The sequence below is a fragment of the Diadema setosum genome, chromosome 4 (assembly GCF_964275005.1).
Source record: "Diadema setosum chromosome 4, eeDiaSeto1, whole genome shotgun sequence".
Classification (NCBI taxonomy): domain Eukaryota; kingdom Metazoa; phylum Echinodermata; class Echinoidea; order Diadematoida; family Diadematidae; genus Diadema; species Diadema setosum.
In genome coordinates, this window is record NC_092688.1 from 44,697,395 (window position 1) to 44,720,572 (window position 23,178).

Consider the following 23,178-nt stretch of genomic DNA (forward strand, 5'->3'; position numbering starts at 1 on the left):
TATTACATAACGCTTGAGTACATAATATTTTAACGAACTTTGAATCACATATACGCAAGTTTCAACAAAACATGGATACAATACTATGATAATATCAGCTTTGGTTTTAAGATAAACAATCAAGTAAGCAATACAATCTTATTTTGTAACTCTATGAGAAAAAAAAAAGAAAAGCATAGCTTGTAAATAATTTGTGAATTACTCTAGGAGATGATGGTATCTCAAGATCCGTCAAGTACTCCATGTATGAAAATTTTGATATCATGACGTCAGGCAAAACAAACAGAAAAAAAGGACTATGACAAAGACAAGAAAGAAAGCAGGAACGGAACAGGCAGAAAAAACAAACTAAGGATAGGCATAACAAGAAACTTTATAGTGAGCTACGTAACGTTTTGTCACCATTTTCTCCCCTATTGCAACCCAGTCAAAGAGATTCTAGATATGGGACATAATTATTTATGCTTAAAATTATCATGTGAATACATGAATGCATAGGGAATAGAGGATACATAGAGAATACGGAAGTTACTTTAATCTGTTCTTTTGATGATGTGACGTGGAGTATGAAATCATGAATTGTCAATCTTTACATTTTCACATGAAACAGTGATATTGGTTACAATTAAGAATGCAAATAAAAGAAATGAAAATTATGACGTCACGACCTTACAAGTCTCACATCGACTCCCACTTAAGGGTTTTTTGGGGAATGATATTGAAAGATAAATGAATTACATCCATCACACAAAAAAAAACCGACTGTGAAACTGAAAAGCGTTGTAGTTGCTGAATCACTGACATAAAAGATGATTTTCATTTTCATATGATCTCCATTACAGTCGATTGTAAAGGTTAAGTATCATGATGACATAATTATGCCTCATTAGCACAATGTGTGGTTACTACCGATATCAATGCCTCGCTACCTAAAATTACCATGGATTCCTAGCTTAGATTATTTCTCTAACTGGATTTTATGAAGAAACTAGTATTGTTTCGTTCGTGTCATCTTACTTCCATGCATCAGGTTAACTTGAGCATTGAATCGCTCTTCATTTCATGACCATTTAAAAAAAAATAGAATAAACAGTGGACAGGCATAACCGAGAGAGAAGTTGAAATCGACTGACTCTGATTCAGTTGAGATCATGTTAATGGTCAAGTGGAAAGATGTAGCTCTTTCATTTCATATCCACTGATCGTCCGAGCAAGGCGAACTGACTCTCAAAAGCGCACAGTCTGAACTTGTATAATAATTACAGAGATCACACGAATTTCGACACATCTACATCTTCTTCTTTGAAGAAAGATGGAATGTGCATAGAATTTGATTTGGATTATGATATTTTGTTTTGTTACGCGGCTGCTCAGAAGACAATGAATCTGGATAGCAAGCAACCGCTAGCTGTCCTCTCCCAAAGAGTAGGATGTGAGTATAAGGTGCCTTGCCCGGGGGCGTGTCCGCTGCAGCCTGGGGACGCGAACAACGAACCTCGTAATTGGTAGTCCTAAACCCACTGAGATACAACACAACATTCCTTAGCATGTATTTGACGACGAACACATTTCTATGTTTCCATGCACTTCAAAAGTCGTCTTTTTTTTCCCCAAAATCCTACTGGAAGGAAGTTAAAGAAAAAATTGGGGAAAGTCAATGTGACTGCGTTCTACTTCCAATGTTGACACTTTTTCTTCATTGCTTTTTTTACATGCCTAACTTCTGATTCGACAGGTTATTTGTCCCCCCCCCCCCACCCCTCGATCTCTCCTTCCTCGACATGAATCTGTAGAGGAGCTATTCCATTCCGATTGAGGCATTTTATGGGTGTGAAAAGAAGTTGCTACCAGGATGAAAAGCCCCATTGAAAACGGAATGGCTTCTAAACACAACGCCCGCTGTAAGCCGCTAAGCGAGCCCCGCCAATTACCGCACACTTTACACTTACTGCGGCCATCGCTTGGAAGCAGGCGACACGGAGGCGACACCAAGATTTTCGATCGAAATTCTATTACACCTCTGCGCTCGTACGGAAGAGGAAATGGCAAGAGAGAGAGGGAGAAATCCCACCACCTCTATTTTACACGTCATTCCCGCCGATTGTTTGTGAAAAAATAGCCCGCCGAAATGAAGTGACGAGCTGGTGAAAAGACGTGTCTACTGGGCAAGTTGAAACAATGGAGATTACACCACGAGTTAGGCAGGAGAAAAGAGCGGGGAGGTTGTCAGCGATGCTGGAGCTGTTTGTATTGAAATTAATCATCCACCGCATAGCCTGGCGCCAGCCTGCTTTAGCCGCCAGCGGACGTGAATAGGTAGCCGTGATGGCCACAAAGGCATTTCACACCTCACGTGCTTTCGACAGTGCTTATTAATTATGTTAACACTTCGGCAAGTCAACAACAATTATCCGCGAAATAGGAGTAGGAGGGGGGCGGGGCGTTAGTATAGGTATGTGCCAATCAAGTAAGACACACAGGCGACGGTTAATTACGACCACAATATCAGTTTTTACACCTCCTCCAAATAGCGCCAATTTCGTCGTCACGAAGCGAAAGAGGAAAGAAGGATGAATATTCGGTTTTAATTTCGCACCTATTTGAACAGACAGCCATTGTGCAGGAGGATAGTATGCGGGCAAGACGTTAAGAATCACCTAGTTGTTAGGATCATTCGAAATAGGTGTCACGGCGCAGTTTTCAAGAGACGAAAATGGAACGTGTGAGAAGAGGGTGTGAATTGCCTTTTAGTCCGAGCCTAAATACACAAACAGGGGGTAGGTGCCGGCGTGACCAGTCAATCGCATCGAAGCCTCATCGGGTTTTAACTGGCCCGGAAACTCGGATCAATAACATCGATATTCTCGGCGTCCGTCAGTGTGGGCTGGCAAATTGCTAGTAACCGCCACGAAAAACATCACATTCATCGGACGAAATTGATTGAAATGCTGCTGCTATCGTCCGCCCTCCCACTGCATGTAGAAGAAAAATGTCACGATGATAATAACTTGATCTTCGCCTTATTTTCCCAACCCACTGCACGTCTGTTTGCCATAATATCGCCTGTTCTCATTTGTTTGGACTCGGCTCGGTTTCTCGCAGTAGCCTCCAATCGCTAAATCGAAAGAGCGCCGCCATGCGGCGAAACTGCTGAAGTTCCTCGCGAAAAAGCGATGCGCTCTCCCGACCGGTGCTAGCCTACGAAGTGAGATCCGCAGCCCCCATTAACAACAAATTGGTAGCTAGAGTCGGATATACGACAAATTTATGCACTCCGATTGAAAAAAATGACTCAAGCAAAAAATACCCGTTATTGACATCAACGAATAATGGAGTCTAAAGTCGCAGGATCGCGTCGCATGAATCGGAATGATGCGGTAAGGTGTTTGAATAGAAAGACTAGGCATAATCTCGGCGCGATGAATGAAAACAGATAGGAAGCAGACTTTATTGTGTGTCGTCACCGTCCCTGGCGCCACCGCTTCTTATGCATTTGCGTCAGAAAAGGAGCGAAAAGGGACTGCCAGAATGGCTAATCACCTTAGATGTTCCAGCACATTATTTTCGCGCTTTCAGCTGACCCGCCTACCACAAAAAAAAAAGTATAAAAGAGAACGAGAGAATAAAACTGGGAAATTAGAGAGAGAAGCAAAGATGATCTTCAGATAGAGAAATAAAAAAAAGTATTTTAATTCGGAACTGACAAATCAAGATATTTCTCTGGTGCAACAAAAGAGGCGGAATAAATTATTCAGAAGTTAGACTACATTACAAAGAAAAAGACATCACAGGGTGCTTTTGTGGTGCCGAAAAGATGCCTCATCTAAGTCTGGATTTAGCTTGTTGTAGTTAGTCGTTGATCTGCCGACTTACATCACATACATTCACACTTTGGGTTAAGGCAAAGTGTCGCGCTTACCTTGATTATTATTTTTTCCCCACAATAATAGTAATAAAAAGAGATTCCAGACAGAGATAGGCGAGATAAGATTATCCACTGGACAAAAGTTTCACAAGTCGGCACGTTTGTTAGTTTGCAAAATATGTTGTCTGGCTTATAAGCTTACTTTTCCCCTTAATATTATTGATACTACATGTTTGAAGAGGGTAGGATCGGGGGCGGGGCATCCATGTTACTGAACTCTGATATTTTAGTTGATCTGTTTTTTTTTTTTTTGACAGAACTTCATCTATTTCAAAATATTCCGTTCATAAATTCATGCAAAATTTTGTTTTTAATTTGATGTTTTATGTGAAAAAAGTGCAGATAGGTAAGTATTGCTTGTTTGAAGTCTTTTTTTTTTCCTTGTGAGGACAAGGTCACGTTTCTGGGTGAAAACTAACTATGACCCGCTGCTTCATTATTACGTCATGTTTTCATACTTGTGCCATAGTTAACAGCTCATTTTGGACTAGAAGAGTATTGGCGTTCTATACACAAACTGAGGTGTGAAATCGCAAAGCAAAAGCAGCCTCCGATATGCGAAGCACTCCTCCACAAAGGTGTAAGGATAGATATCACACTCGCGTCGAAGAGAAGAGAAAGATATGTGTAGGCAGAGAGGTTTTTTTTTTTTCTCATTTGAAAGGGAAAAAAGAGAAGAGAAGAAGGAGATGATATTCATGGCAAAGGCGATGGGATAAAGTAGGTAGCACGCCTTCTCAGCCGAAGTGATTGGCTTATTACTGGTTGGAGAGGGGCGGCCAATCAGAATGCGACTAGCCCTCATTGAGACATGTGAACGCGCCTAGACACTGGGGCTAATGCACACAATCCGGCCCCGCTCGTGTGAGGCAGCGAGAGAGGGAGAGAGGGGGAAAGAGGAGGAAAGAGAATCGCCGCTATAGAGAGCGCTGCTGCTTGCTTGCTACTACTACTGCCGGTGATTATTGTAAGCTAAGTCTACACAATAATACAGCTGGTCACCGTGGCCCCAGCTTCCTGGTGGCTAAGCCCTCACATGTTCGGTGGAGAAAACAGACACTAGCATTTTGTCAAAGCACCCGAGGATCTCGCCGAGCATTTACCGCTAGCTGTCCGCCACATCACCTCGTTCGCCCCATGCCGTTGGTTATATACACCCACTACATTATTGATAACCCAGCATATATATATATATATTTTTTTCCAATGCTGTATTTATTTCTCATGGTCCGCAGCTCCTTGCCTGCCACTTGGTTGATCTAACTTGGAACTCACATAGTGTGCCCACGGTCCTTGGATCGGATTCATTCGGAGATCAGACGCTGTGACACGTTCAGGGTGGATCTGTCGGGTGCCACCGACATCTTCCTCTATGAAACCAGCATCCAGCGAACACCACACCATGGCCTATGCACCCATACTACCCCCTCGCCTCAGCGACTTCTCCGTCAACTCCCTCCTCACGCCGCCCCAGTTCTTCCCCGGCGTGTTCCGTGGTCAGGCCTGCCTACCGGGGACCCCAGGACTGCCCGGGTTCGCGCTGCCGAAGTTCGGCGATCCCCACGCGGCCTACTCGCCGCACGACCTGCTGGCCGCACACGCTCACCGCTCTGCCATGGGCCCACTGCATCCCATGGAAGCCCAGAGCGATGATACGGACGATCCGCAAGTTAATTTGGAATCAAAAGAATTATGGGAAAAGTTTCACAAAAGGGGCACGGAAATGGTCATCACAAAGTCGGGAAGGTAAGATGCAATTTCCTTTCTCAATAGACCCACTGTCAATTTTTCATGATCGTAGAGAGAATTATTTAAAATCTGGTCATACCCTATCCTGCGAAAGTGGATTTATCCGACTTAATCGTGGTCATCTCATATGGAGTGAATACCGGTTTTTACGTCTATACATATCCTGCTCACACTCTATTTTCCATCCTTATTTTTCAAAGAGATAGTCATACAGTCAAGATTTTATTTTTTTTTTCCTCATTGCAAGTTTGTGTTCTGTATATCTCTGAAGCTGATATCATGATAATCATTAAGGTCGCCTTTGCCATAAGTAGAGACTAGAACATGTGATTCATGTGTATCATGGCTTGAGTGTATCTTTCTCGTCTCGTCTTATTAGTTACTGTAGATTCGATGTAATACGTGTTTGATAATAACATGAAATAGTGACAAAAATGCGTATTATTGGAAAGAGAAATGGTGTCTAGACGGTCGGGTGAATTACTGTTATAGTGTTACTTTTCATCTGATGTGTGGTGTAAATGTAGCTGTAGGTTGATTAATAAAGATGTAATGAACACATCGTGTTTTGTACTGTAAGTAACACGAGTACCCGTCGACGTAAGGATTAGTAACTATAAAATCCAAGATCAGGGCTGAAAATGTGATTCTGTAAAGACTGCTGAATAGCGACGGAAGCGTGTGATCAAAGTTTGTGGATGGATCTTTGTCAGTATGAGTAAAGCAATGTCAAGAAACGAGTAATTCTACGTAGCGTAACGAGATATCTAAAGGAAAATATGATTACGAGTAGGTTAGATAGTACTTCAAGGGTCATCACGGCCGTGATTTGTAACAGGGGAGAAAGTTCATGCAGCTGTATATACCCGCAGATAGACCGGGCAACATTACACGCCGGCCTCTTCGGAGCGCTGGTGTGCCGGGCACCCGCAAGTTGCGGCGATCAGAAAGGGTGTAGTACGCCTCGGGCCGGCGGGGCAGTGCACTCTTCTTCAACGGGCCGTATCGTTAATGAGGGTCCGGCTGAAGTCAATTCGGGTAACACGCTTTCATCATGAGAAACTGATATCCCACTATCCGTTACACTCGGTAGAAATTATCAATGGTGAACCTCATATTTTTGCCCTCTTGTTATTCGGGGAATCACTATCGGGGCATTGAAACCGCACGGAACTGCACACAACGTAGTTCGGCGTTTACTCGCTACTGTATAATAATATAGCTCGCTACGCTTCAGTGTACCGCTAAAACCCATCTGCTTGTATTGAAGTCGTGAGATATTTTATTGTAACGACGGCTTTCTCATTGTTACATGGCAGCCCATTTAGCTTTCATTCACCTGATTCTAAATGTTGAGGTGAGGCAATGAACTCTCCCCTTTGTTTGACGCAAGCTCTCTGTTCCATGCAATGGCTATAGATTATGTAACCGTCACAGGTTGTGATTTCTTGTAAAAGCCTCGATTTCTTCTGTTTTAAGTTCTTTTCTCCGTCAATCACACTAGGAGAAGTGAGCACGTAGCTCTCCCGTACACGTTAATGTTCTATCTTTTAGACAGTAATGTTCATATCATATCCTAAGAGCGTGAAAGTTTAGTCACAAGATAACTGTCCTTACATTCTTAATCACTCGCAACTCTAAATCATGTTAAGTCATGCATGTGGTGTAAATTAAGCTAAGCGTCGACGTTATTTTCATAAATGACTGTTACTGTTTCGCCACAGTTGTAAATGGCACATACTAAATCAAACGCATCTATATTTCATCAATATCGCACACACACAAACACGCAAAACACACGAGCACACACGAAGGTGTTGTTACAAACCGTCGTAGCTATAGGGTTATATTGTAGGCAACCCTATGGGTTTAGTTCAGTCATGGTTCAGTATATAGCATCTATTTCTCGAGTTGTATTCACCCGGTATCATATAAGAGGAACGGAGATCCGCACAGAGCTCTGTTGATCGCACCATTAATAGTGATAAATTACAAGGACCTGGTGGGGATGGTCAGGATTTCAGTGACCACTACAAACCATCGATCTCCCTTGGCATTGATAGGTTGAGTTCAGTCCATATTTGTGCCCATTTAGGCAACCGTACAAACAAACAGGACACATCGTCGCCAAAAGTCATCAGTCTATTTCAAGCTCAGGTAGAGAAAAAAAAAAATAGCGACAAGCGAAGGTGATCCAGACGCTAAAATACTTAAAAAGGGGTAGAATCTTTAGTCAAACTGCTATCAATCGAGTGTTTAAACAGCGAGAAATCACACTTCAATGAGGAACTATTTTACTATGGCACGCAGTATCTCGTGTGAAATTACTTATGTCAGTGGGATGAATGAAAAAAACAACAACAACTACACAGCATAATTTGTTAGGAATTCTAAATTTCTGTACATTTTTCCTCGAACTTATTATTCACTGCCACAGGGCTGGCTGTGTCATATCCAACTATTACTACTCATGGCTCTATTCTGATATGCGCAATTCATTTACATGTATTTTGTCTGTTTGTAGAATGTGTACCTATCAAGTTTCATGATCTTGACATTGTAATAAATGAAAGTGGTCAGCTGGTTAATCTTTTATTATGTATACGAAAATATAATCTGTTTAAGGAATGTTCAATGGAGAGGGTAAACAGCGTGCCTATAAAATACAACTTCAAATTCGTTCTCCTCAGAGTTTACTTCACTCCGATGGTATGACTTTAAATGGCTTTTTTTTTTGTTCGAGAAGAAGCCGTGTTGAGGAATCCTCACATATAATGTGCTGATTACAGTGGTGTATGCACACAAAATCATGTTGGCGAAATGTTTTTTTATCGTCCCGCCTTCAGCGAACTGTGTCTCTGCGATGAACTCGCAACCCGTAAACGCCTAAGTCGTCACTTGTTCGTGTTAATTTCGAAATCACCTCACGCGAAGAAATAACACAGAGGGTGATATAAGTTTGTTTTTTTTTCTTCGCGATAATTTGTCTCGTAGACGAGGAGAATGAAGAGAAATCGGTACCCATGTAGACGCGTGCTCCAATTCTTCAACCAGGTTTTCTCATCTGCATTAGAAAGTCGGACTGGTTTGATAATCAATGTGCGAAGACGCCTGTTAGTGTTATGTTTTGGTAAGCAGGTGTGCTTGAAGACGCTATAGCTCTTTTTTTTTTCCTCCTGGAAAAAATACAAGTTTACAAACCTGACCCGCAGCTTCCGACTTGTATGCGGGGAGAAAGTATAGTTGCATGAGCCCCCCTCAACCCCTCTCTGACAATCACACACACTCTCTCTCTTTCTTTAGATATAATTTTGTTGCCAAATCTGGGTTAAGAGAACGGAGGGAAACAGGTTCAATTTCGGGTCGGACTCTGTGTGCCCAATGAACACTGAAAGAAAATGGCGGATGATCAGGATTCCTGATATTGGACAGAAAACACAAAAACAACTACAATTGGCGAACTGTAATGGACTGTGCATTGAAAGCCAAGTGGAAGAGTATGGCGTGTGATTTCTTTTTTTAAAGGAGTAAAAACATGAGAAAGAAGCGAGTGAAGATGAAGAAGCAGAAGAGAAGGAAAACACACGCCTATACATACATGAGAGAGAAACAAATATTTGTTAGCTTTGTGCATGATGATTGGGCACATATAACATGAAGTCATTCATATTTCTTTGCATTTCTATTTATATAGCCACTTACAAGCTGTATATGACACCAATTGGAATGATGTACAAGCTCTATAATGCTTTTCTAAAAGGAGTGAAATACAGTCAGTATAACTATATCAAATATCACCTTTGCACCGGCGAGTTCAAAGTAGCATTGTGCTGGAATGCTTGGTTGCCCCTCAATGGCAGTTCGGAGGTGGAGAAAATGACTTCAGCACCTCAATTACGATTGATACACCCGACTATAAAGAGTCATTAGTAAACCTCGGGCACATTCTCTGCTTGGCTTTGGATGTATACGACAGATGGTGTTACATGTATACCGGCATATCATTTGCATACTATAGCAAATAGGGTATCTGCATTCTTACGAAATCATTCCTGATGATTTGTTACGAATTAAAGAGATATCTATATCTATATATATATATATCTATCTAAATAAAAAAAAAAAAATATATATATATATATATATATATATATAATTGTGTGTGGATAAATGTGCATGCTCATATGCGTGGATCTTTTATTTGCTATTTGCTAAACAAACCTGAAGCTTAAGAAAAACTATTTCATTTACCCAGAACGGATAAGATGGTATAATCATGATTTTGTCTCATGCTTTTCTATGCAGCATTAAATATTCGTTCGATTCTATCATTGTAACAATAGCTTTTGATATTATCATTAACGATGAAGAGGGTAATGAAGTCAGTGAATTGCTAAAATTTTTATTTTGCAGGGGAGTAATTTTTTATTGTAAAGTGGAAATTCTGCTTGATATATCAAAAGATGTAAAATTATAATTTGCCACTATTGTATCTATTACTCCTCAATTGTCTTGGAAATATTAATCGTCCATATTCTTCTTGTGAGACCTGCCGAACAAATCAGCGTTACTGTACTCATTCCTTATCGCCATGTTTATGGAATTTCCTTTTTATATCCTTTGTTTTCTCAGAATAAATCTATCAGGCAGTAAGAAAGCGTATCAAACGATTTTACCTATTATTCCTAATCGGATCTAGTAGGAAACAACTTACAGAGGAGTTTGTTTTTCCCACCTTTGTAGCTATTCTTGCGTTGAAAACCCCCCGCAATCCAAGCCCTATACATCCTTGTAGGAATGGGTTTCTTTTAACAGCGCTCGTTCTAATTCTAAGGGGGTCGGACATCCGGTACTATAGACCTTCTGGATGTGTAGCGTGATGCGTGACAAAGCCAACGTACTTTTGTTCTGTTAATCGTTTTCGTTGTTGTCGAGATAAAGTTATTTTTCCCCACTATTTCCACACCATTCAAAATACATTTGGCAAATAATCAAGGCGTTGCGACACATTAATTCCTAGATCTGCTGTAATGTGCAAAGTTATTTATATCTAATAACTGGTGGCAGACATAAATAGATAGCTGGAGAGAGAGAAAGAGAAGAAGAGGGAGAGATAGAGAGGGAGAGAGATACAAAAAGAGGGACATGACTTCGGTTACATAACAAGCGTTTTGTGTAGGAGACTCATAATACAAGTCATTTGTTTCCCTAAGTCGAAAATCTTCCCTTATAATCAGTACAGTACTACAATTTATAATAAATTGATGAACGACATAATCAACATTGTTACCCAAAAAGACAGTCGCAAGTATATTTGGATACACGATATTCCTCTTTTAAATTGTCATGTCGAGTCTGCTTGGCTAAAACAACCATCACGTACAATGGAGGTCGTTATCTCCTCATCTCAATTAAATATCAATTTCTCGAGTTGAGTCCTTGTGAATGTAATGATGTGGCATCAATTTGGATATTATACCTCTCTCGTTCTCTCTATCTCTCCCCCTCTCTCTCTCTCCCTCTCGAACTGTGTCATTAAATGGCAGATCGAGAAAGAGAAATATATTTTGTATCTCTTAAACTCATATGTATCTGCATTTTATCTCCTTTTCTATTATACGACCTTCTCCTCCCATCAAAGGCGTATGTTCCCCTCCTTCAAAGTTCGCGTGTCGGGCTTGGACAAGAAGGCTAAGTATATCCTGCTCATGGATATCGTGGCCGCCGACGATTGCCGCTACAAGTTCCACAATTCGCGGTGGATGGTGGCGGGCAAGGCCGACCCCGAGATGCCGAAACGGATGTACATCCACCCCGACTCGCCCAGCACGGGGGAGCAGTGGATGCAGAAATGCGTATCTTTCCACAAGCTGAAGCTCACCAACAACATATCGGACAAGCACGGATTCGTAAGTAATCAAAGTTTACCTTTCACGCGTTTAACGATTGCTGAAAGTGTACTTAAAATGCTATTGTATTGAGAGCAATATTACCGTATGCTTATACACGTACACGTCTGTGTATACAATAATGTGTGTGAACGTATGTGTATGTGAATGTTTGTATGTTTAATATTCATGTATTTGTGTGTATGTATTCATGTATGTATGTATATCTGTATGTCTGTATATGTGCATCTATGGATATGAATATTTGTAAATGAATAGATCTGGGTGTGTTTCTTAAACTTGCAACACAAATAATGCCAATATGCATAAGACTTTAGATTTTTAAAAAAAAGTTAGGGTATTGCAGTTCAAGTGCCTTTCAAAAACTTTCCAAATGATCATGATATTTCAAGAATTTGAATACTGAATTCGTTTATAGTCATTATATATCATTTGTCATAGCTTATAAAATTTGATGCTTCCTAAATTATGATTAAATCATTGAGATATCACAATGAATAGTATGAAATTATACAAAAATAGAAACCTTCAAAAAACAAACAGCAAACAAACAAACCCGAAACTATTAAGGTAGTAGTGCATTGGAAATGTCAAATAAGTGCTTTAAATGCAATTTGTAACTTTAGAGACACACTAATGTATAGTTGGAAAAATCATTTAAATATGCACTAAAATTTACTGGAAATATGAGCCCAAAGTATTGAAATGTAAGGCTTAATTCTACATGCTGTTGTCAAAAATTCTGAAAGCTTGTAAATCACAGTCACCGATATAATTCAAAATAAGATTAACTCAAATTTTGGGTAAATTTTAGTATTTTCATGTAAAGTTTATTTGAAGCATTTTTTTTATATGAACAGCACTCATGGAATTATACAAAATCTAAATATTCAATTAATTTCAGCTGAACTAAACAGAATCACCTAATTGTGATTGAATGCTAGACTACTATTCAATAGAATTCGAAAGGAATACTATTGTATTAAAATGTAATATTAGATACTTGTCCTGAACATTGAAAAGGTCATTATGTGTTACATAAAATGTGGAGTGGCCAAACACCAAATATGCTGTGTGACAGCTTCTGAAGTTAATTCGAGCAGATATGATATATCAAATCTCTTTCAATAATTGACATTGATAAATGACACATTGACAATTAAAGTGTAATTTGTTAGAGCTTTTCAACCAAGAAAAAAAGGCGCTTGTCAGAAAACAATGCTATTGCGTGCCCCTTTGACAGACCTAAAGCGAAATCATAAATGTGACATTAATAGAAATGATTCTATTAAATCATAACTCGTATCAAATGGAATTGTTATGGAGGATGTGTTATGCAGAAAGGATCTCACGAAAACGAATAACCGACTGTCTAGGAAAAAATACTTGCTCAAGATTTGTAACTCGGAAAGAGCCATTCTACCTAAAGCAACATCATTGAATATGGGAAATATTAAAACATACTGAAAAGATATGCAAGCCTTCACCACATCAAGAATTGGAATGTCTCATTTCCTTGTAATTTCTTGTTACTATGAACGTTCAAAACGTAACTGTGAATATCATGTCTACGTTTGAATTTTTCATAATTGTTTTACTTGTTTCGTTTTGCATGATCTGTGGAAAGTCAGTATTTTCAAATCAGTTTTATTGTTTCTCATATTTCTCCAAGAAGAAACCAACAAGCAAACAAACAAAACTGAAATGTGACAATGTAATAAGCAAACTGTGATGATTATGTTTTGTTAAAAAAGGAAAGTAAAAAAAAAAAGCATTTTAACCGTAATTTTACAACAATAATATTATCGACATCGTGTGAGGAAAACTAAGGAAGACAGATAATATGATAAAACGCGTAATGTGAAAGCAGATCTCTATATCATCGTAACAGTCACAGTTACTGCTTTGTATAGTTTTAGCTTCCAGTTGGAAACCTTTTTTAAGAGTATTCCAATGGGATGCGATTCAGCTTCTTTTTAAACCAGGCAAAATAGTGCAAACCACCTGAGATCAGGCAAAGTTTGCGAATGAAGGTTACATGCAGTATTTACTGTGAGTTGTTTTTGTAACTGTCTGAGATTTGGCTTGAACTATGAACTACACTGATCTATATTTTAGACTCCCCCCCCCCCCTTTACCTGAAACCTACTCACAATAGTTGTTTATGCATGTATCGTTCAATGTTAATTCCCCTCTATATATTACTCACAAATGTTGTTTAAGCATGTATCGTTCAATATCAATTCCCCTCTATATACTATAAGTAGTTTAAAAGTTGACAAAATCCTACATGTCTCTAATGTTGTCAATGGGGTGTTTGTTCTCGTTAACTCTCTTATAACTACAGATGAAGATTTCATTGTTTCTTATTGATATGCTTCTTCTTTGGGTTGTATCTTGAAGTGGTCTTTTGTAAATTTCTGTGGAAATCGGTAATTTTGCATTGTTCTTCTTGTTTTGTGTTCGTTCATTGGCATGCCAGCTTGGTCAATTGTCCTGGTGTGAATAGGGTCAGTTTTTCGCCATCTCGCTGTACTGGTCAATATTCATATTTCAAAAAAAGTTACACTCCCTCCCCTCCCCCTCCACTTCCAACTTTTCTGTCATCAAGGGAGCGGTCATCGGTGGTCCGAAATTCGGACGTTAAATTGGGCCAATTACCCCAGAGGATTAAAATAGGACGAGAAATGCAGAAAGATATAACCGGAGATATAACAAATCGCTAACAAGGTCGTATATCAGGAAAGTTGGCGCTAGTTTCAGCATGGCTCAGTATCGCATCGCATATTTTTTGTGGTATAGAATCCAGTCTTTCTTTTCTTTCGTTTCCTATGCTTTGACTGGTCTCATTCCAGTGCTTTATTCTATGTGATGTATTCCTGGACAAAGGGATTTGATAGAGAGCTCACAACACTAAAAGAACTAATTAGTTCGCTAAACTGAATCCTCAAATGAGCCACGAAATTTTGCTGAAACATTCAATAAGCATTTCTACCGTATGTTTCACTCTACCTTTAATTTGGTGCAAGCTCCTTTTCGAATGACAGCGATCAATGGTTGCGTTGCGTACTTATGTGTCTATGATATCTTCCGAATGTTTGAATTCCTGATTTCTTCTGAACTGTCAGATGCTCTCTTCCTCTCTCTTAGTCCCACTAACTCACTTGTAGTGTAGCTGACTGCTCTACCTGAATAATACAGATCGAAACATAAGACTTGATTTGCGAACCCCATGTAGGAGAGAGTAGGGATGGCAGGAAACGGTCCAAAATGTGATATTTCCTGGCTTGTCGCCCCAAACACCCTCGTACCCCAAATTTTCTCAAGCTCCCTCCCTCTCTCCCTCTCTCTATGGCGCTCTTGTCTTATCTCTTGAAGGCTTTTCCCCTGTACAAGATACATCTGGTGTTTTTTTCTCTTACTTTTATTTTTAGAGTATTGTACGATTACTGGACGATGGAATCGAGTCGCGAGTATAGTTGCCGGAGATTCGTAGCCAGCGATCCGGCTCGTCAGGGGGACCTGCCTGTCCACACGATCAATACCGTGCATTGGGTGCCATTGTCAGGCCTCGTTTTGTTGTCAGATTTCGCAGGCGGAGAGCGCGAAATTATTCGCATTTCAAGTCATATGCCTACTATCTTTAGAGATAATCTCTCTTTTTTTTTTTAAATCTATGTAGCGTGAGTTTTCAAGTCAGGAAAACAAATCCAAAGACAACGGTAAAGCTGCCCATAAACGTACATACATATATCCACAGGAAGTAAATTAGTGTATAGAAAACGCATACTCGTTAAATGAGCAAGACTGTTATACGTAAAATCATTGTCATTGGGGTAATTGTCGTTGAGACATTCAGATAGAAAGTTATACACTGACCTCAACGTGGAAGGCAAAGTCTGGTGGTTTTTTTTTTTTTTACTAGTTTGCAAAGTTTCGTAACATAAATCGAAATGACTCGTAGTGTTCGGCATTCGCTTGGCATAGAGTGTCTAGCTGTCGACAGGCCTCAGACTTACGCCGTATTTCACGTTTGTCATTCTTTGTCAACAACAGCAAAAACAACTGCTCACTCTTTCTTCGTGACTCTGCAGATAAAGAAGGAAAACTTCTCGAAATGTCCTATCCCCTCCGAAAAGTAGTTCCATTGTTGGTCAGTACCCACAAGCTCGATATTGTTGTTTCTTTTTTTCACTCGTAATAGTATAAATTTAATAGTTTTCTCTCACGTGCTAGTAAGACGCCAGACCAGACTTCGTTAGGAGATCGTTCGGACCAGGTCTCTTCCTAGGACTTGTAAGACAATTACCATGAAAGCTCGGTCTTATAGACTCGAAAATGGGTTTATACCTCCCTTTAGTAACTCGCAGATTGAGGAAAAGGGAAGTGTGCATAAAAAGCAACAACAACAACAAACAAACAAACAAGAAAATGTACTCGTTCAATCAAAAGACTGTTCCTTTCCCTTCAGCCAGAACAATTCCCTCTACACCTTTCTCCCTCCTTCCCCATCTCTCTCCTCCTGTCTCTAGGCAATATCCTATACTCATCCCCCGGTTTCTTCCCCTTATCCCCTCAAATATGTATCTATATTTTCAAAAAAAAAAAAAGAAAAGAAGAGAGAAAGCTGTCACAAGAAAGGAGTGAGCCACATCGCTGCGGCAACTTTACCCCTCCCCCTATCAATGGCCGATTGCGCATGGCTTCGGGGGGCTGCAAGGGCGAAGCCGGGATACTGAGCCAGCACGCGTTTGTGCCATTGGTAGTAGGAGGGGAGCGCTGTAAAGAGTAACCCATCCGCACACTAATCGCCTCGCGAGAGATCAGAGGCCCGAGGGCCACAACGCGAGCTTCCTTACAACACAACGGGCACAAAAGCCAATTGCACGCATTGAAAACAAATATACCAAAAAAGAGGGAGAAAAATACCCATTCTTTCTTTCTCCTCAAGTCAGTTTTTTTTTTTCAGCATCTCCCCCATATATTCTCGTTCTCATATTCTTTTTTTTTTCTCTTTTCGTGGTAGTTGTATTTGTTTTCTTGGCAAAACGTTTTATTTACGGTTAGGCGACACTAGCCACGTATCCTGACAACACTAGCTGCCAGTGTTCGTAATGCACGCTCGAATTAGCAGCCGACATTGATCCTACTCAGGCAAACCCTTTGAAAACATGTTGCACTAGAATGGAAAAAAAGGAGAGGAGCCCAATGATCAGATATCATCTTCAACTGAACTTGATCTCAGATGAAGTCACATCATATACATGAGTAACAAAATGTATCGAGAAAAAGTGGGGTAAAGATTTTTACATTATTATCTTCTGCGCCTGTAATTTGGTCATAACGATCGTGTTAGGGTTATACTTCAACCGTGGCAAACGTACTGAAGCACTGGACACGCTGCTAATGTCTGAGCAATGGCTCAGTCATTTGAGTATGCTCGCTACTCGTATGAACGAATGATGTTATCACAAAAAAAAGGGAGGGGGGGGGGGGAGGGGGGAGAAGAGAAAAAATCACATCTAGCCAGTATCAATGAATACGGCGCGAAGCGTCTACAAATCGACATCGTTCTATCTCTCTCATTCCTCCTCCCGTTCATGATCGTGCACGAGACGATTTACGCCAAGATTGCTGGCAAAATGAGATGATGTCTGTTCCGCTGATTAGCAGCGATGAGGAAATTAATTACAATCAGCACCAAGATGAGACGTCACTTGAAATCGTATCAAATTCGCAGACGTTTTGTATGAACCTCGTATAGAAAGAAGGCATGGGAGGGGAGTAACGCGCGGGAAAAGCGACTGGAAGGGATAGGCAGTGAGACAGATCGACAGAGAGCAGTATTATTAGTAATTGTCTTGTAGCATGATATCATACTGCACTGAATAACTCCGTGCTGCTCCTAGCAAGATTCTCGCTGTAGGTTTTGCGACAGCTCCTCAAGAAGAAAGAAGGAATAAAATTCAATAAAACTCACCTTTGCAATTGCTTGCTAAATTGCATTTCCGTCATCTGCTATTTAGGCTGTCTAACCTTCGTATTGGCGTAGGCTGAAGCCCCGTGCTCGCATCAAAACAAGAAGGAAAAAAGGTCGTGCTTTAAGGAGAAAAGAACAACCACAAATACACAAACATGCCGAGATATCGATCGATAGGGCATTATGGTTATTACACCACTATCGATTTAAAGGAAATATCGTTACCAGTCAAAGAAGATACCGGAAATGATGTCACAAAGGTTCGCCCAATGACTGAAGAAACGAAAGCTGTTTTGCTGGAGACCAGATTGTTGTTGCATTATCCATTTGCCAATATTTAAAAGATTTAACAATAAAAATAGGCATATCGTCCATGGAATTATGGGATCCCATGAAGAGAAGCGATTGTCTTGAGTTTCCAAGAGGCAAATAAAATTAGGAAATCAATCTGTGTCTTCGAATGACCTCGTACATCATGAGCATAATTCTCATTTTACCGGTATATGCATTTATGACCGGAATGAACGTCAAAATGGCATCATTCATTGTGTCGATATTAAAAGAGAAATAAGATAATAATTATCGTCCATCGTATCAATCATGCGAACCGATGATAGACACAGTGTATGTCATTGCAGGCTGCCAAAATAACGGCAGAAATTTTGACGAGTGTTCGAGTGTGTGAGTGTGTCTGTGTGTGTGTATGTAAATGCTCGCATGAGATGACCTCCCTCGTGATGTGGTAGGGAGCCCTCGTACGACGCGCTGTCATTCCAGTCACCCAAGGCAGACGATTGCTCAAACATGACTTTGTCGTGCTCTATTTGTCACATTTTATTCAAGTTTCCACCGGCTAACCACCTCTCTTTCTTTGTTTTCTCTCCCTCTTTCGTCCCCCCCCCCCCCCCCAATGTTGGTGAAGACTCATCTACGTCTCAAACCGTCACAGGAGGACAATAGTTGTCCAAACTTTTTAGGAGAGAAAAGAATGAACTTGCGGGTACCGTCTCCCATATCACCCTCTCTACTTACATATTTATTTTTTGTTTTATTTAGTTTTCTTTCTCGTTCCTGTTCCCTCGCCTGTCCTCCCTTCTTTCAAGAAATTTGACTCTATTGTTTGAGAATAAACACAGAAGTCGTGCGCAATGTGTGTGTGCGCGCGTTCGAGTATGTGTGCGTGTGTATATTTGCTACTTCCAACAGGAGTAAAGGGGGAAAACAAACCTGACGCACAGTTTTCGCGCGGGGGCCTCCGCTTATAAGCTACGTACTTGAAATCAAAGGTTTAGGGTATGCACATAAGCCCGGTGGTCCTGCAGGCAGTAGCTTGAACCAGAAAGCATGTGTGACGAGGCTGTTCTTAAAGATTTCCCTTCGCCATACTTTGGTAATGGTGTTGTAGAGAGATGCTACCCAATGACTGTCTGGAGCTCGTCATAATTTTTTTGATGCTGCTTTATCTGTCTTCGTTCCTAGTTATTTTCACCTTTTCCCCCTCTTTTTTATATACAAATAAGTGTAGTTAAAACCAATCTAACGCGTCAGGACCAAAACACCGGGCCACCTATATTTTGCTTCATTATCACAGTAGAATTTCCATCTCTTGCTATTTTTTTTCTCTCTTTCTATTTCTCTCTACATTCTTTCTTTCTTTTTTATTTGTTGTTAGAAGTGGAGAGGGAAAGAGCGCGCGCTTTTTGTTCGCATTCAATAATTGATAGATAGACCGGCGCCGTGGAGCATTATCCCGCTATAATATTCGCGTTCCAGTGGCTGGCCTAGTGCAGCCTCCTTTCTCCTTTTAACAGCTAAAATCCCATGGTTTGATTGTTGCAACTGACAAAGAAAAACAGACAGAAAAAAGGTGACAGAATGAAGAGGTGTTGGCATGAATATTTCCGACATTGGCGCTTTTTTAGATAATGTTTCTTTTCTTCTCCCCCACCTCCTCTCGTCTTTTTTTTCTCCCTCTTTTCTCTGTTTCTGTGCCAATATCATGATATCAACACAAAAAAGACTGGAAGGCCCGGTTTTTTGTACGTTTCGTATTTGTTTGGGGCATTATTGTGACTGGGGCCAAGTTCTTTGTACGGTTCGAGGAGCTTTGTTGGGCTGAAGATTTGGTAGTAATCACCAAAGAGACACAACCCGGAGGCGATATCACGCCTTTTGCAGACAGTAAGTCGTCTTTTTTTTTTTAAAGCTTTTTTTTCCCCCCAACTTTTCCCCCCTCTGGCCACACACTGGCAAAGTTGTAATAAATGAAGGAGCCCAATCTTAACGCGTACTCGCGCGAACTTTGCTGCAATGCAGCTAGATTAAATCATAATCTATCAAACAACTGAAAGATAGAAAGAGAGAAAGAGACAGACAGACAGACAGACAGACAGACAGACAGACAGATAGACACACAGACAGACACACAGACAAGGGGGCATTGGAAGGGGGTTTTTAACCTCCAAAGTTAATGATACTGTAATGACATTATAAGTAGCAAAAAAATCCTCAGTCGCTTCCCCCCCCCTCTCTCCCCAGCTCTCCTTCATGTAATTCCACTAGTCTCATAAAATTATGAGCTCTTTTCACTTCACTCCCCCCATTATTAATGGATAATCTCTTTAACACCTAAATCAGGGTTAAAAATCGAAGGTGAAACCATTCAAGAAACTCGAAAGAATGCAGTATTGTGTTACTATTTTTTCCATGGTGACGAGAAAGCGAAATTGCTCAGCTTTGCCGTTGGAATCGTGTTAAAAAATGATCGATATATGGTATCGATGCTTACAGGATCGCCTGCTGCTTCGTGTGTTTTAGGAATCGCTTTGCAGAGTTCCAATAATACCCTGTATTGGTGCATCTTAACTGCCCAGATCAATGATTGTGTTTGTTCTCGTCACTTCGAGAGGAAAAGCGTGTATAGGCAGAACCCACATAAGTGTATAGAAGTATGTAACTGATCCATCATATTTTGCCCTTCGATTCTTTTCACGTTACATGGTATGTTCCATTAAAGCTAAATCAGGAGTCTTACAATTAGAAATAAGGAGGTTTATCTTTTTTTTTTGGTTCCCTTTCCATAACCTGTTGTTTTCAAACTGCTCCGCAAGTTAATTGCCAGAAAAGTCTTGAATACGTTTGTAGCCCCAAGGTGGATCCTAGTGCCAATGCAAAACTCGAACACTGCTATGGGTTTTGGAATTTGTAGTCGGCGTAGATAAAGAATGTTCTCAGAATGATTACATATACAGGAGGCTGGTAGGAACGACCCCACCGATGGATGCTGTGAGGTTGTGGTCCATAGATAGGCCCATAATTGTGCACATCATTGCCGCGAAAATGGGAAATGAGAATCGCAACTGGGCTTCACGGGTCGGCCGGGTACGATGCGATGGCATTAACCTTGTCACGTCCAACCTGTTACCTGACAGGTACACACCTGTAATCAACCAGTCAAAGAAGGGGTGCCGAATTGCCCCCCTCTCCCTATGTTGTCCCTCTTTTGAGATATTTCCCAGAAGGGAAGGATCTAATTATAAATCGTTCTATAACGATTCGCGGGGAAAAGTGAATTACGATACTTTTCTATTTTGAATGTCCTTGTTGTGACAAATCCCCATGTTTCCTTTTCTATAGTGCCATTTCTCGCCCGAACCGTATCTAATTGGTGATTTGCATGGCTTTTCCCGCGACTTCCAAGCGTGTATATTTACAAGTAACCGCACAGATGTGAGCGATGAGCTAAATGGGGCGCGTTATACAGCTTTGCCAAACCGCAGATGTTCAGACATACACATAATATTTGAAGCACTCGTACAAGCCGTACCTGACCAATTCATGGTAAGAGGACGAGTGGTTATTTGCGTTGAAGGTCAATGTCTCTTCGACAATTCAATTGAAAAAAAGAGAGAGGGAGAGATGGAACGGATTAGGACTGAATATGTTTCGTTTTGATCGTTATTTGACGGGTTGTGCAAAGGCGGTTTTAGCTATGTAGTGTGATTATGAGGATGATCACACATCCAACGAAGTATTGCACTGCAATGTGAAATGGAGGTAGAATGAAAATGGACTAAGATGGCAGTATAAACGAAACTCGACGGGTATCATTAATTTATTAACTATTCCACTTTTCTGCCTTTAAACACACCTCAACTCGGTAGGTCACACTGCAGAAAGTGTAAACCATTTAGGGCCTACTACTGTACTCTGATCGTAGACCTAAAATAGGTCTATGCTCTGATGAACTTTTGGATACCTTTTACACGCATTTTTTTTTTTTTTATTAAACAACATTTCGTGCTTTGTGAGAGCGCGTTTTGCCTTTTTGGTTCAACAGGAAATTCATGTCCTTTGTGGCATTCTACTCGTCCGCTTGGGTTTAGGGGAAATTTAACGAAATAGCGCGCATTTCGAGCCCGATGCATTGTTTTGAAATCAAACCATTCACGTTGCTCGCTCCTAGATGACAACAAACGATGAGGAGTAAATCAGATACCGCCTCGAAAAATCCCATTAGTTGATTCTCGCAGTGAAGACCCACAGAGGCGGGAGTGCACAGACAATCGCGATCGCTTGACCAGTCATGCGATCGGATTGAGAAAAGTATCGTTAAACGGATCGTGCGCAGATAAAACAATTATTGATATTATCTATCTCTAGTGTCTCGCTGTGTGTATGTGTGTGCGTGCGATGATGTGTGTGTGTGTGTGTGTGTGTGTGTTTGCGCGCTTTTCGCACTGGAGTCACAGTGTTCGGACAGAAGGGCGGGAGGGGGGGGGGCATACCATGAGAGGTAGAAGGCCACTGCCACCTCTCCGGTGATACAGACAGTTAGATGGTTGTATACCGAGGGATTATGGGCAGGTAGTGTGTCAGATATGACGCCATGAAACAAGGTGGCGGCGCATGCAGCTTGTCCTGAGTGAGAATAAAAATGTGAGGCGATCCGGTGTGCAGCTAGGCTACCGGATGATAACTGACTTGACTCAAGTGATCAGGCCTACTCAGTGGCGTCAGGGTGCCTGTTGAGATAAAAGCGGCTTACTGCTGTATGTTTGTCTACACGTGTGTGTGTAGGTGCATGTGTGGGTGTGTGTGAGAGTGTGTGTGTGTGTGTGTGTGCCAATATGTACACATGTGCGCAGTAGTATTTAGTAAGGGTTGACAGCGAGGAAGAGAAAGAAGTAAGAAGTTATTTTGAAGCGGTCAACTTGGAACTTCGTGGGTTTTTTTTTCGGCTACTAGGCGGACTCGTGCGCGTGGTGCCGCTGCGTCATTTTATCAAGTATGCTTCTATGAGTGGTGGCTTTTGAGATGCTTTAAAACAGTGGCGGCGGTATAAAGCATAGTTTCTTCTAAATGTTCTCAGAAAGTATCGTTAAAACGAGAGCGTCGTTCCTCCGGAAAGACATGGTGCTCGATCATGAACGTTGGATGTACGAAAATTGATCTCACGCCGAAATGTTCTGATGATTATTACAGTTGCTGGTATTGGTTAATGAATGTATATTCATTTTATATGAATGTGTATAATATAGGATGACAGTTGTCCACTAAACAAGACTAAAATGCAGTAGGGAGAGGGCGTGGTCTTGGAGACATCTTCCGTTCTT

The 23,178-nt window shown here is 40.8% G+C and overlaps 1 protein-coding gene across 1 annotated transcript in view; it reads left to right on the top strand.

Annotated features, from left to right (window-relative positions):
• The first annotated feature begins 5,297 nt into the window (after positions 1–5,297).
• Positions 5,298–23,178, top strand: part of LOC140227331 (uncharacterized) — a 40,677-nt gene continuing 22,796 nt past the window's right edge. Inside the window, exons 1-2 of the mRNA XM_072307748.1 lie at positions 5,298–5,671; positions 11,316–11,583. Coding sequence (XP_072163849.1) covers positions 5,298–5,671; positions 11,316–11,583 — 642 coding nt within the window. The remainder of the gene's footprint in view (positions 5,672–11,315; positions 11,584–23,178) is intronic.